This window comes from Augochlora pura, chromosome 1, assembly GCF_028453695.1.
Source record: "Augochlora pura isolate Apur16 chromosome 1, APUR_v2.2.1, whole genome shotgun sequence".
In the NCBI taxonomy this organism is placed as follows: Eukaryota; Metazoa; Arthropoda; class Insecta; order Hymenoptera; family Halictidae; genus Augochlora; species Augochlora pura.
In genome coordinates, this window is record NC_135772.1 from 18,700,288 (window position 1) to 18,716,109 (window position 15,822).

At 39.6% G+C, this 15,822-nt stretch overlaps 1 protein-coding gene across 2 annotated transcripts in view; it reads right to left on the bottom strand.

Moving 5' to 3' along the window:
• Positions 1 to 624: 624 nt before the first annotated feature.
• Positions 625 to 15,822, bottom strand: part of LOC144479070 (acyl-CoA Delta-9 desaturase) — a 43,746-nt gene continuing 28,548 nt past the window's right edge. For both annotated transcript variants that reach the window (XM_078197575.1, XM_078197583.1), the window contains exons 2-7: positions 5,226 to 5,488; positions 4,092 to 4,222; positions 3,627 to 3,832; positions 3,082 to 3,264; positions 2,418 to 2,654; positions 625 to 2,011 (exon numbers count right to left, since the gene is read on the bottom strand). In XM_078197575.1, the coding sequence (XP_078053701.1) occupies positions 1,888 to 2,011; positions 2,418 to 2,654; positions 3,082 to 3,264; positions 3,627 to 3,832; positions 4,092 to 4,222; positions 5,226 to 5,478 (1,134 nt within the window). In that variant the 5' untranslated portion in view covers positions 5,479 to 5,488 and the 3' untranslated portion in view covers positions 625 to 1,887. The remainder of the gene's footprint in view (positions 2,012 to 2,417; positions 2,655 to 3,081; positions 3,265 to 3,626; positions 3,833 to 4,091; positions 4,223 to 5,225; positions 5,489 to 15,822) is intronic.

Sequence of the window (15,822 nt, forward strand, 5' to 3'; positions counted from 1 at the left end):
ATGGTACAAGTTAGATGTTAAGCGAGTTGTCGATGTTGGATTGCGTCGCCCTTTCATCTCGAGTTTGTCTTTTGTCAGTTTCTTTCTGATCGAGAAACGATCGTAACAGTTCGCTTTAATTGACTCCGTTCGGTCCGGGTTCGTCGACGACTCTGGCACGATTTCGCGAAAGACATATTTACGAAAAGCAACGAAGATCGCGCCATCGAGCTGCATCGTTCGCGTCTAGATCTCGGCGCTTCGATCGCGAGAAATGTTTCTCCCACGATTTTCAAGTTCAGAGAAATCCTCTTCGAAATAAAAGTGTTCCGTGATGGATAGAATTGCACATTGTATTAATCGTTTATTTTGTTACTCCTTACTGCTTGGAAGCATGCAAATCGGTTTACGGATTCCCGCGGTCACGTAACTCGTCACGCGCGGAAATAATTTGAATTTCGTTTTTAAGATATATGTATATATACACATCGGAGGAGACTTCACCAAGTCGTGCGTTAAATTTCAACTCATACTTCATCGTTCATATTAATCGTTCTATATTGTACGTCGTCGATTAACAACGTTGTATTTTACACGTTCGTTTCGTAAATGATATCAGCGAATGAAAAACAAATTAGAACTACATTGGATTGCAATTGACATCGTATTTCCCCAAGTTCTCCAACATTTACATGCAACATAAATAATAATAACAATATATAATAACAATAATAATAATAATTTACTGAATCGTACTAAACTAGGAACGTCCCTTCTACGCAGGTCTGCGCGAGTCTCATCTCGGCCGTAATCAATCCGCCTCCGATCCCTCTCTACTTCCTCGATTATCGCTCGAAATCCCGTAGACGTTATTTTCGCTACTGCTACACAACTATGCACGCATCGCTACCACGCCATACGATAAGAAGAAGAGGAAAGGAGCCGCGTCCGGCGCGCGAGCTGCTCGACTCGCCCAGGCCGATTCTATAAGATCCAAATTACGTTTGAAATGTTGACGGAAACAGAGCGTATTTCGATTAACCCAGATATCCTGCCGTTCCATCCGATCAAAACAAACGCGTATTATTCTCCTTATCGAACGCCTAAGAAAAAATATTCGCGCGACACCAACTCCGTCGTCGTCGTCGTCAAGATTCACGTTTTATCATATACGGTTTACAGTGCTTTGGTTACAATAGTTCTACGTCGTTCGAGCTGCGCGCATCCACGATATATATATCCCGGTCTCACGATAAATGCTCGCCGGTTCGCTCGACGTTCGACAATCGACGCGAGCAGAACGGAGCGCGTCGGTTCGTTAATAAAAACTACAAATACCTTTTTATCTGGCAGACTCGTCTCGATGTACGCATTACGCCGCGGTTTTTTTTTTCTTTCTCTTTTAACAATAAAACGCTCGCATTCGTTCAGAAACGATAACTGGAAAAGGCCACGAATTAATTTGATTCCACGCGCGCGGTCGGTTGTCCGATGCAACTTTCAACCGAACATCGAACAGATCTCTCACGTTCTTTTTCTCATTTTTCCGCGTTTCCCTCCGTTTCTTAATTTTAACCTAACTTAACAAGACCACTCCCTAAGCGTTCATTTTTTTTTTTCTTTCCAGACCTCGATCGTGTCGGAGACAATTATACACCGTCGTTCGAAAAATCTTCTGATATCGTTGATGAGACGTTCTGCGGTCCGAGCATTACAACCTTTCTTTTCTGTGTGCGCGTGCGTGATTTTTTTTTTCTCTTTTTTGATCGCGAGAATTTTGCTGTACGCGTACTGCGAACCGAAAGATTTTTCAAACGAACAACCATAGACCTTGTATATGTAAAAGATATTAATTGACGTTGTGAACGATTCATCGTCCCTCGCGAAGTCCCGTGAATACGATTAAATTTAGTCCTTCTTGTTGTAGACCTCCGCCGCCTGTCTCTCCTCCGGTTCCATGTCCTTGTCGTCCCAACCCCAAATCGCGCCCTCGTGACTGTGGCCGTGCGCGTGCGATTTCCCATCGTTGTACCTACGGAGAAAACGAAGGAGGAGGATCAAGCGGTGATCATAGAGCGGACCATCCCGGCAACGAAATTCCAGGGAGAAGTACGCTTCGATAACGCTTCATTGTTTAATCGTTCGAACATTGGAATTATAGGGCACAACGATTTGCAAGACGCAGAGAATGTTAACTAAATCGTTAGGAACCAATTGTTAGGATATCAAAAGAATTTTACAATTGGAAATCCGAAAAATCTAAGTCGAGTAAAGAGGAACGAAAAGAATTTGCAAAGGGGTGAGTTCGCGTTAAAGCAGCGATGCGAGAATTAAAATGGAACAGTTATAATTTCATTAACGAAAGATTCAAAAACCAAGGCGATGGAATTCAAGACTAAATTTTCATTAACGAATTAAGATTTTATCGAGATACTTACAATGACCCGTCACCGGTACGTATAGCACGTTTCTTTATGACTTCGTGGGGGACGACCTTCATGTCGTACGCCCAGCCTATCTTGCCGAACAAGTCGATTATGCCTGTGGTTCCGTTCATGTTGTAACTTCCGAACTCTCCCGCCTTGTAGTCCCATGGGAACACGTGGTGGTAATTGTGCCATCCCTCGCCAAAAGTCAGTGCGGCGACGCCAATATTTTCCGTCGGTCCAATGTTCCTGCGAATTCAAACGAGGCACCGTTAACCCTACATTTATCATACAATATATCATTAAAAATTTAAACGTCGCTCTATCGTTCAGTATTTTATTTAACCGGTATAATCCGTCGCATTACAAGAATTTAAACATTTACGATTTAATCGCATAGTAAAACAAATATTCCGAGATGTTCATCCTTGTTAACACGGCATCGCATGGTTTCCGAAAAATCGCATAACAGGAGGAAACCATAGCCTTCGAACGACGTAGGTGATACAATTTGTTAGGCGATTATTATGCGAGGAATTTGAATCGAAATTAAAATCGCGCGCACCGATTTAATAAATGCGAATTCTGACGAAAAAATCGTGCTTAGTTTATATAAAATTAATGTTGCAATCACCGTAAAGCGATATACGTCGATCGTGCAAGAAAGCATATTCACCTGTCGTACGGCTTCATACCCCAAATGTGAGCGGCCGAGTTCACCAGCCAGGTGGCGTTCAAGGTGAATGTATACCTAAATACGGTTAAGTACCAGGAGTTCAATGGTTGCTCGTTCCAGAAATAGCAAGGCACCCACATGGGGATGATGAAGGAGAACAGCGGCATCAGGATGATGTATAATCTGTCGAGATCGAAAGAGAAAGGTGAAAGGTACTGAAGACGTCAATGCAAACAGTTGTCCCATTTCTATTGTTGAAACAATAAAATGCGGGCTTCGCAGTAGCATACAATGTTCAATTGAACTGCTCTTTCAACTGCTTTCCATTCCGTACACTCTAACTGAAATTAGTACAAAATATGTTCGAACGTTTATACTGTTCAATTTTTAAAACGCTATAGAATCGTCACCATGCAATAGTCGCGCGTGCAACTTCTACAATCGGAGCAGAGAAATGTCTGAAAACAGCAAAATCTTCCCCGGAAATGAAATTTGTCAAAAACCATACACGGAAGTTTCTATTAGGAAAATCGAACATTTGTTACCTTCTCTGCCAGATAACGACGGGATCCTGTTCCAGATCGCTCATGTCAATCGTGGCGCCTTTCTTTATCACTTCGGGATGCTTGCGGAGCATCAGCCAGCCTATGTGAGAGAAGAAGAAGCCCCTTTGGGCGTTATGGGGGTCGGCGTCCGTGTCGGTGAATTTGTGGTGTACTCTGTGGTCTCTGACCCACTCGTAGATATGGTTCTGCAACAATGGCCGTTGGAAACGTAGGTAGCGATTCGTAAAATGTCGGGCAACGGGACGACGCGTTACGTTCGACAATTGAATTTTAGAAACGGTTGGAAAAACTACGTGACAGCGATGTAATGGATCAAAGTCACGAGTCTTCAATAATTGAATACGATATATTATATCACCTTAATTACTGTTTCAGTTTTAATAGTTACTATTGTGCGGGTGTATAGAGGGCGTGAACGGAGATAAAACGAAGGATAAAACTTACTTGGAAGGCCATCGTTTGCCAGATCATTAGGATTAATCGCAGCGGCCACTTTGCTTTGTATGATCGATGCGCCCATAGTCTGTGAGCGCCGCCAGTTATACCAAATGCCGAAATCAATGCCAAGACTACACCTAAAAAAAAAACTTTATGCTTGAGCAAGTCGAAGGAGGACAGTATACTTTTTAAATTCTAAAGCGGGGCTCGGAATTAACCTGCGCGCGACGCGCGCTTCGCGAAGGCTACGCCTCCCTTCTCAATAGTAAATTTATTCTATAACAATTATTTATTTGGAAAGATTACGTCGAACCTCTATTTGCATGGGCGTATTAATTATAAATTATAGATTGGGATACAATGAACACGAATTCGTTTCGATAATTCTTTCACGAGATTCGAAAAATTTGCGAAAAATTCTGCGGTTCGGTAATTCGCCAGCCTGGTCAGTTTCGTTCGAAGAAAGTTCTCGCTAAACTGCACACTTTCCTCGTTGATTTCTACGAACATGCGAACGGTCCATGCCGTGTCAACATTACGACAAAGTACTTTTCACGGCGCAAGTAGCACAAAGAGTCTCGAAAACAGACGGCGCTAATCCCGTCACGGGGTTCCGCTCTTTCGACAGTGTCGGACAGCTGTCATGAGTTTGCACCGTGTCGTACATCCGTTAATGCATCCCTTAATAAAAAATCGCGAAGGATGCGTCAACGTTATTTTCCAATTAAACATAGTTACATTGCTATAGATATTTTAAAGCTTGCAATTTCTCGCAAGTACTTTTCTGAGTTTGATAACAGTACTTATTAATTCCAACACTGATCTGTATTATTTCTGACATTTTTAGAGAACGATAATACTGTACGGCAAATGTTGTAGCACTAAACTCTCATTGGATAAATAAACGAATCCAGGTAACTGTATAGTACGCGGAAACAGATTGTTATTTTACTTGGTAAAAAGATTCGCGTTTAACGTCAGTTCAGTAGGATTGTACAATAGTATATTCTGTACAATATTATATATTATATTATTACAATATTATATTATATAATATTCCGTAATATTCTGTACAATATTATATTATATTAAAATTAAATTAGGTATATAAATTAGATATATCTGAGAAGCAGAACTTACTCCACAGCACTGTGTATATGCGCATTCCTTGAGTGCACAAGATATATATCGCGTACAATGAGCCAAGATGAAGGTAAGTAAAAGCGATCACATTCCTCCAGACGATTTGCCACTTGTACTTCTTTTGGGGGGTGTTTTGGCTGAGCGATTGCTGCTTGCCCGCATTTTCCGTCGCTGGTTTCTCATTGTGAATCCCTTGTTGCGATGCTTCGTGGTAGAGTGTCGCCGACGTGCCAAACAAATTCGGTGCCATTTTGATGAACCTGGAACAAGCATTTCAATGAAATTAGAAGATTGTATCTTAAAATGCCGTTCTTATTATTACTGTATCTTTATGCCAAAGTATTGGATTTTGTTGAAAGAAATTAAATTGCGGTAGCAATCTTGTCTTGTGGTTCGTAGCGTTTCTATCAATAATTATTAAAATTAAAAAATTAAAATATTATATATAAGTTTGTACAATTTATATTAAAATATTCTATATAAGTTTGTACAATTTATATTTGCTTACAAAATTTATCAACCTATAAAACCAATAAGATTTTTATAAAAAAATAATTCGTTTCACACAAAAAAAATTATTTTTCGCATCATCCTAATTTACCAGATCGACCATGTTAATTTCCTGTTTTAGGATGAACAAGACTATAGTAAGAATAATTACGTAACACTGGTATCTCATTCATAGAAGCCTGCCAAGAGACAAGTCGGTTCACATGATCGTACGACCAGTATGAAAAGGATGGTCTACCTGTCTCCTTCGCCGTCTAAGAATCGCTTAATTTATTAGGGGGACAGCTGCGTTGAATTTTTAATAGGACGAACGAAGGAAGCGGAGAAAGTGATTACACCAAGCTGCGCATAGATGGTGGAAATAGAAAAAAGCTCAGCGAAGGAGAGAGTGGAGCCCGGTCACCTGTGAGAGTTACAATAACGTGCTGAGAGGGGACGATGCGCGCGGAAGGGGAAACGGAGATTGGCAGTATGGATGGGGATAGAAGGAGAGAAATATGTTTAGAAGAGGAATCGGAGATGAAGAGGCGACAAGTAGATTGCGTGGTGCGTTCTATATCGAAGGAGAGGGTAAAGAGGAGAGGGTGAGAATTAGGGGTGGTTTTGGGGGTGGATAAATGCCAGATTATTTTATATTTATCATTATTCCATTTGTCCATATTTCGCATTATTATAATTTTTTTTTAAAGAAGCGAGCTTTTGTTACTTTTCGTAAAATAATGGACCGACCATATTGTTTTTTCTCGGAACATTAGTATTGCAAAATGAATAATCGGTTCCCCATAATTATCTTCCAACTACAAAATATTAAAAATGGTAACTCGCTACAGTGTACGCGACATGTTGGGAGACACTGGGAATCCGCGGTTCGTCGCGCCGCCAGGTGATAACGAATAATTCTCGGGCCATCGGGACAATGTTGCGCGAACTTTCACGCGGGTAACGCGCGATGGCGGATGTGGAACGAGACAGCCGATGTAATTTTGCATTTCAGAAAGTATTTCTTACTAGGTTACTGGGTTCTCATCGCGGGGACCGGACGGTTTAAACGGAACCAGCTACAGAGCCTTTCACGTCTCTACAGGAAGGCAGGCGCTCGGCACCGGCGAGGGAAACCCGCGTCGATAGGAGATAGCCTTAGGTGCACAGAGGTCGATCCTGGATACCCAGACGTGTTCTCGCTACGTTCCCCGTGATTCCGCTCGCCCGGTGCTTACCACATGTCCGGCCTGTCCTATACGTCTTACTTTGGCACCGTGCCGCGCGACGCGATGATCGTTCTTTAATTGCTTGACGTTCAACGTGTCCCGATAAACGGCACGCCGACGTAGAAAACACTGTAAGCGGCAAATGTCAAACTTTCCACGAGAGTGGGAACACTTTTCCGACATTGAAACGTTCACGGCGCTCGTTCGTTCCTCTCACGATGCGTGTTCGACATTTCGAAATTTCATGGTATTTGGAGTTTAATTGATATTTCATTTAGATAGAGAAATAAAAAGATATTAAATTTACAATTTATTCTTTGCAAAACGAGTCAGCCAAAAATATTTCTTACTGGATGTTAAAAAAATATTTGAGGGTTTACAGTAAAAATTTTCGATCAATATGGGTTCGAAGATCAATCTTTTTAAATAATATTTTCAATAATTTTCAGTCTGGATCCCCAAACAAAAGTCTTGTACTACTTTTTTAAGACACCCTGTATGTTCCTGTTTCACTAGAATTAGAATTCTCTGGCCTGCAAGTGAGACATTTCTGTTAATGTCGTCCTGTATCTTTATTACAGTGATCTATCGATAGATTACTCTAAAATGATCAGCTATCAGATTGAATAAGCGATCACACGTACGATACGGTTTGTCTTGATTAAAATATAATCGGTTCACTTATCACGTACTAGATCGTTATTTTACACATTTCTCTGTCGATACTTGTTCACAGAGTTACGCAATTGGTTGGATTATAGACAGATTACTCTTACTTAGACATTACTCTCTTTCTTGATTAGCTTTAATATAAATTAATTGCACACAAATTATGCAATCTGAAACGCGATCGCTTGTGCTCTGATTACAGATAACCTGCAGCGAGATGATACTCTTTTCTGTTAATTTGTAAAACGAGGATCTCTGCGATTTTTTATATTGTGGTTGAAAAATTTATAACATCAAGCACTGGAGAAATTGCTTGGATATGTTTCTATTTATATTTGCTCTAGAATTATCAGAAAGAGATTGGCAGACTCTTCAGGTGCAACATACGATTTGCTAGCTAATAAAAATCTAACGCAAATATTTGCAACACTGTGTATTTTTACAACAACATGGAGTACCGAGAGATAAACGAAACTATTTAATTTTCGTTCACGTACGAAACTATTGACATAGAAAGATAACTGTTCAACTATTGCTAATTGCCTGGCACACATACATGCAGCGAAACTGATAAAGCTTTAACGGGCATAGTTCTCCACGCAATTTGCTTTACCGGACGAAACAGTACTCGCACGCATTTTACAACACAATATTTTTCAACGCTTGAATAAATTACTTGAATTTCTATAAAAAGACTAGTCGACCACAGAATGACCGAAACGCTTTTTTTAAAATTCTGCTGTTATTGGAAGAAAAATTTATGTTTATGAACTTTTTTTATGTGAGTTTGCAATATTATCTTTGCACGGAAACTCACACATAATTTTATGCATATTGTTGTTGTTCGTATAAAAGGTCAGGCTGGTATAGAAAAAAGTGCCATTTCCAGCCACGGAACAGCGATGAATAAAATCGATAAAAAAATTACGTATAATAAATGCAAAAAACGAGGTTGCATGTTCACGATAGTTAATACGTATTTTATAGGTCACCCGGAAAGACCTTTCCGTTTCTTAAACAGCGTCTCTGTTGTCCTTTTACCCAAGGAATCATATTCCTGGCGAAGATATATAATAGTTTCTTGTAGACTATATTTTATGCAATGACAGTCGTGCGTTTAGATCGTCGAACAAAATGTGAAGAAGGATATATTACAGTATTATACAGTATTAGTATAAAATAGAAATATTTTATCCTATTATAAATATTATTACCCACCGCAATTGAAAAATCAATGAAATTATAAAAATATCTACACTGATATTACTCAAACTGAATTTACTGTTATATATTATTTTAACACTGTTGTATATTAATTTATCAGTATTATATATTATTTTATCACTATATTATTTTGTCACTGTAGTATATTATTTTGTCACTGTTGTATATGATTTTGTCACTGTTGTATATTATTTTATCACTATTATATATTATTTTACTATTGCTATTATAAATTTCGATATTAATGTCTTTGAAAAAAAAGGACAATGGCCTTTTGGACCAATGGACAATTAAATTAAAGGGGCACAGAAATTAGAACATTTTTAACGACCTGATTATCGAAGACGCGCCGGTATCGGTGACCCTGTTATAGGAGGCAGCCACGGTGCTCTTTCGACAGATTCAAAACGGTACATGTTGTATCTGGTCACGAGAGTATCCGCAGAGAAAGGTGGTGATCACACCGGCGAGAGAGAACGATCGAGAGATTTCTGTAGCGATAAAGAGAGAGAGAGAGAGAAGGGAGAACGCAAGGAGGAAAGAAGTGAAGTTTCGTCGCTGGAAAACAGGTTCCGCGCGAACGAGGTCAATGGCGCGTTTGAGGTCATTACCAATCGCTGACTGGACCGATCCGGTCTTTCGTTTCCTACGTATCTTGATTGGACGGCGAAGGAGACCGCGAGCGCGCGGTCTATTCTTACGGCGGATCGCGTTCTTTTTCTCGATCGCGACGCCTAGGTCAGCCTAGCGCGTACGATCGTGACAATGGAAACGATTCTCCTTCGCTCGTCGAAATTGTTCGAGAGACACGGTGTCATCTTTGAGATGATTCGACTTTCTACCTGTCATTTCAATTGCAGATCGACCTTGTTCGAGAGCAATTGCTCTGACAGGTGTCGACGTATAGAGACTCGACAATTCTGCCGCTTTAAATTAACTGGTTTATTGATCTTTTTATTCGGTTGAATGTAGACGTATTTTTATCTAGAAATCAATCACTCGTGTAGGTTTCTATTTTATTCAGAGCTTTCACTTTTTCACCTGCGTGGACCAATTATCAAGATCACGCTACTCGGAGTCTTTTCTCTAAAATTATATTTTCAAAATAGAAAATCATATTCGCTAAATAGATAATTATATGCCTTTACCAGTATGATTGTCATGCACAGGAATTTTGACTACCGTGTCCAACCGAGGGTTAACTAATGAACAACGTATCAAGGTTCCTAAATAATTCATTATTCTTAAGAAATCATATAAGGACACTGTTCCTCGTTCTCGAGAAATTTGAATAGAGTGAACTGAACCGAACGGTCGCCATGAATGGGGACACGTAAATGTCTTAGATTGTTCTGAATATATGAGAAATGACCGGCCAGTGCGTAATGAATTATTGAATAGGTTAAACGAAATAATGGAACGGAGAGTGCTGTCGAGATTATTTTACAAGAGATTCGAAAGGCATTGCATGTGTTCTTATATCTTTTTATAATATCTGAAACACGACTTATCGCAAAAATCTTATCCGCAAAGAATTTATTTACATTCATTTATTTATCTATTTACTCAACTTACGATTATTTTTCATGAATGGATAAGCATTAATAAATAAACATAAGTGACTGAACGTAAATAAATAAACACAAGTGAGAAAACGTAAACAAATAAACAAGCACAAATAAATAAGTGTAAATGAATAATGTCCTGCCATATTAAACAATAGAACAAGGTTTGTTCTACAATTTTGACTCGCGTCAACGAGCTTGAATATCAAGTAGCACACTTGTCACACGATCGGCATCCTTCACTTTCTACGTCGTAAAGTTAGACTACCTGGTTCCGTTGAAAAAACATATCAGTCGATAAGCGGAATACATAAAGATTTATATACCGGTGAAAACGTTTCCATCTCTCTATGAAGGAATCTCGCATGAGGACTCAAACGTGAAATAATGAGCACTTAACACGTCGACTTTACTAGGATATTTAGCACCTAGCATCTACTATGGTGTATCACAACTTTCCGGTTTCGATTTTGTTCCTTAAATTATTTTGATTTCGTCGAACGTTTCGAGGATCGATTCGATTCAGAGTATAAAGCGTTCAGATACTTTCTGGACGAGATTTAATTCTGTTATGATTATTTATTTATTGATATAAGTTTTCCGATATTTTATATAGATAAAACAATGCTTGAATATAAAGTGTACAATACAGAAGTTAGATCATGTTAGATTATGAATTAATATTATTATACTCGACGCGAAGCTCGAACGAAACACGCTACACACAACCTGCTGGCATTGCTTGTTAAGGCATATTTCCACCAAAGTCAATATAAATAATAAAAATACCTTCGTAGGAGTTTCTATTTCAAGGCTACTTAAAAACCTGGTATTATAAATTTCACTCTACATTTACGTCTTAAAAAAGGACAATGGCTTTCTAGTTTGAGCAATTTATAGCGCGATTACGGTCGAAATTTTTCCAAGCGTTTCGATAGAGGTCAATTACTCCTTCAACGTTTCGCGTGACACTGATCCGTTGAAATCTCGTTTCCACGATGACCAGTTTCGCTTCGGCACCGGCCGAACGAATTCTGGGATACGGGGACGTAAATCGTCGGGCAAGAAGCCATTAGCTGATGCCTGGCGTTTCGAAGGCTGGCCGCGAGACAATAAACCGTGTCGAACGCGTCGGGATACGAAAGCATTCGTGAAAGGCCGTGTACCGCAAAGCGGTTTCGGCGACGCGGCGGCCGCGACAGAAATTTCTGTAAGAAAAATTGCCAAGTCGATGATAAATCGCACCGTGAACGAACTCGCGAAGAATTTCTGCCACGACGTCGGCCGGCGTGTCTCGTTTCAATGTTTGACGCTTTCTCGACGCGGTGAATTTCGTATAATATTGTGAGAATGACAGTGGAATAATTGGAATACATGGAATTAATAAAATAAGTGAAATAAATTAAATAAAGGAAATAAAGGAAATAAAGGAAATAAATGGAATAAATGGAATAAATAAAATAAATGGAATAAATTGAAGAAAATCGAAAATATAGTCGCATAAATATAGTATATAGAAAAGACGTTTCCAATCGTCCACATCCAACACGATTGTGTTTCCCAATTAAAATCGTCGGACATTCGGCCGATTTCGCAAGAGAATCGCCGATCGTTCGAACGAATATTAAAGTTCCTAATGGCTGCTTTCACTCGGTATACCACCGGCGGCGACTCTGAGCTGCAGAACAATCCGAGAGAACCCGTCGTTCACCTAAATCGTTCAGAACAATCTCAACGTTGTCCTTCGTTGCGCAATTTTCAGCTGCGAGAGCAATCAAAGCAATCCGGGGTAGAAAAATACGAGTGAATCATGATCGCGTACTGTTGCGCGACATTGTCTCTTGCGCCAGCGCCGCGCACGAAACTCGAGGAAATGGAAAAGCGCGACCCGACCAGGTAAACGGTAAAAGCTTCAGATAAGGTAGGCGCGCGCGCGCGCGCGTTTCTCGAATGCATCCGCGGAAGAATTACGGTGGCCGAACACGGGAAAACATTAGAGGCGGCTCTTAATGCGCGGGCCACTTTCGTGCCATCGCGAGAATCAATATATCTGACAGCTACGCGATTTCGTTGTTGACGGAATCGACTAATTGTTGGCTAAGATTCTCGGGAAGGATCAACGGTAATCGTGGACATTTTGCGGAAAATATGAAAAATATACCGATGGTAAATAGTGCGAAATAATAGTTGAAATTATGATATTTAGTTAGTTCATTGTTGCAAAAAATGGAGCGTGTACGAGATAGTTTATGCGAGATCAGTGCTGAACCCTCTCCGATACGTCGAGGATGAGGATGTTTGCAACTAGGTTATGGCCACAGTTTAGGAGAAATTAATTCGCTTTACCGAAAACCACGAAGAAGGGTTGAACGATATAGATTATATATTATATAGACTATAGATAGTATAAACTATAGATTGTATAAACTATAGTTCGATCATAACAAATTCGTTTCTTATAGTCAAGCCGATCATGGCAGATTCTAACTCACTGTGATCCAGACAGATACTACGTAGATTATCGCGGTTCGAAGATCGCCTCGGCGAATTAGCATTTAAAAGTTATAAGGTCGGTAGCGTGAGAAGGAGGAAATATCTGTCGATCAATTTTGCGAGTTAATGGATCCTTGACGCAAACGGTTTAATTGGCACTCGAACGAAAACAAATGATATACTTGCGGAAGATGCTGAAAGCCGTCGTTCAAGACATTCTGCGCAGTTCGATCGAGCAATGATAGTCAATTTTAATTTTAAAATTTTATCTAACTATTAATAATTTAATAGGTAGAAATTATTTTCGGATAGACAGTGTTTCTGTGACTCTGAATTGACAAGACAATTACAGGTCTGAAGATCCAAAGAGTTATGTATTTGCTCGATCAATTATCAGTAGTCGGAAAGCTGTCAATAAAATTCACAATTAACAAGCGCAATTAACAAACGATAATGAATCTGAATTCATTATAGAGCATCGTGCTATCTTTCATCAAGCAAAAAATTGTTCAGATAACTTTTACGAGTCCTAAACAAGAAACTGCAACCGTGCATTCGATCTTAATTGCTACGTTCATTATTATACAAAAACGTATGAATCCGTTTTGTATGAACTGATAATAACATTGCCATGAAATTTTAGCTTCTGATTGCACTTATTGTGGCAATTATCCAGCAATTACTATACGCTAATCTTTCGCATCAAGTTTGTAAATTAATAATCAACAGATATCGATACATTATATGTTAAAATTACTGTTTCAGCTATAGTTTGATTGCCAACTTTTTAAATAACTTGCGATAGTTTAAATAACGAGTGGAATTTAATTTAGTTCCCTTAATTTGATTTACAGAATTGGAAATTCGCACGAAGCTCTGTAATCTGGAAATTACAGTTATTCACAGTGAAAATCGCAAACGCGCGCGTTAATTACATTTGTTCGAATCCGTTACACAACCAAGATACGAATTAAAAATCAATAAAAATGTCGAGGGTTCAACGTGATTTTATCGCAAGATTAAAAGCCGAAAATTGTTTCCAAGAACAAAGACTGATTCTACATTTACAACGCGAAGAACTTTGACATTTCATAGGATGACACTTTACTATTATTATTAATATTACTTTTATTACATCAATTACAGTTAACAAGCAATGATTAGAAAATAATGATAATAATTTAGAGAAGCTAACTTTTCTGATACTTCCAATCTGAGTTCCAAAAACCATGGTTCGACTGACCAATTAACAAATTAATATAATTGCAATTACTTTGCCCGCTGCTGAGAACAATCTTTACCGTATATAATAAAAATAAATTGCCGCATAATTAAAGCGAACAGCTCTGCTAATTCCTGGTTATCCAATCCCCTTAACCGATCCAAACAAATGTTGCCGACACAGTGGCGCAAGATTTGCACTGCGAGTAACGCGCGTGTACATATATGATGTAAATCAGTTGCAAACCGGCGATAGATGCAGCGTCAACACGAGGTCCGGTGTCGAATAATCCTTGGTAAAAACCTGCCACCGAATCGGGGGGGTAGAAAGTGCGACCGAAAATGCGAACACACCCGCGTGCGCACGATCGAACGGATCGGCGATGAATCACGGTCGAAATCGCAGCCAATGTCGCGAGCCGGCCACGAAAGACTGATCTTCCTCGCGTTGCGAATCCGAAGGACGATGCAATTCCAGTCTAGTAAGCAGACTAGCCAATTAAGAAAGTGTGCCGCGTGGAAAGTTCTCCACATGCTTCGGGATCGAATCGTGAAAGCGCGTGAAAAAAAATATTGAACACCGAGATACGCCGGAACGTCTGAATCATTGTTACCAATGACATAAAAGCATCGTCGAACCGCGCGCGCTATGCAAAAACGGGAGAAACCCTAATGCAGTTGCTCCTAATCGGTGCTCGCTCGATTACTTCTCTCGAGAACGTTGTCGAATGTAGCCAGCAAGCGGTCTATTCGTCTTCTTAGATCGGCATCTATTCACGCGAAAATCAATTTATGGACCAGATTTGTAAAACCAGATTCACGGACGCGGATCGACGAGGATTTATAGAGAAATCGCTCAGAAAAAGTAATCTGCATTCGAACCGACAAAACGATCGTGTACGAGTCGGTCATTCGAAAGTGAAGATAACAGGAGTTGGTAAACGTTCTCTACGGAAAAAGGCATTTCGTGCGAGCGAAGAGTGGAATAATATATGTGTTGTTTAAACAACGAGGTTTCAGATAGCGAAGCTGTCGGAAGACACGTCCTGGATACCTTTCTATCACGTAGCTTCTATTCTATCGCCTCGAATGTCGCGTTTCGCGGCAATCTCTTCCTGCCAAATGTAACGTAACAATCGCGAACGAGTGTTCTACAAGTTCGTTTCGACTTATCGACACGAAATTACGCGCGACTCGGTGGCGATTGATAAGGGGACGACGGAATGACAGGTGTAACACGTTCCTCGTAAATTCGGTGCGCGTTATTTAATCCACGCAACGTGCGATATTAATACAAAATTCTTTTGTTTGACGCGTATCGTGGAAGCTGCAGGCGATTGAATTACACAAGCCAGCCTGTATTTAATAAATAATCGCGTACGATTTGTGGAAACGGACATGATCGACGTTGTCAAACGAAATGATACACGATGAAGGATGAATGCATCGAATAATTAAGAAATAGTTAACCTCTTGCGCTACGATTCCTTTCACGTCCTGTTAGTTAGCATTTATTTAATAATTTCCCTAATAGGATCAGACAGTTTTAATTTCCTATACCGCCTTTATTCACTTCTTCTAGATTTTGTTAACAGAAGAATTAAATTTCATTTCGATTTACCAGAAATTAATAATATTCGTATTTAAAACTTGTTGCATGAAATCTCCGTCACTTCCTCGTTATTATAATACAAGAAGTTAATG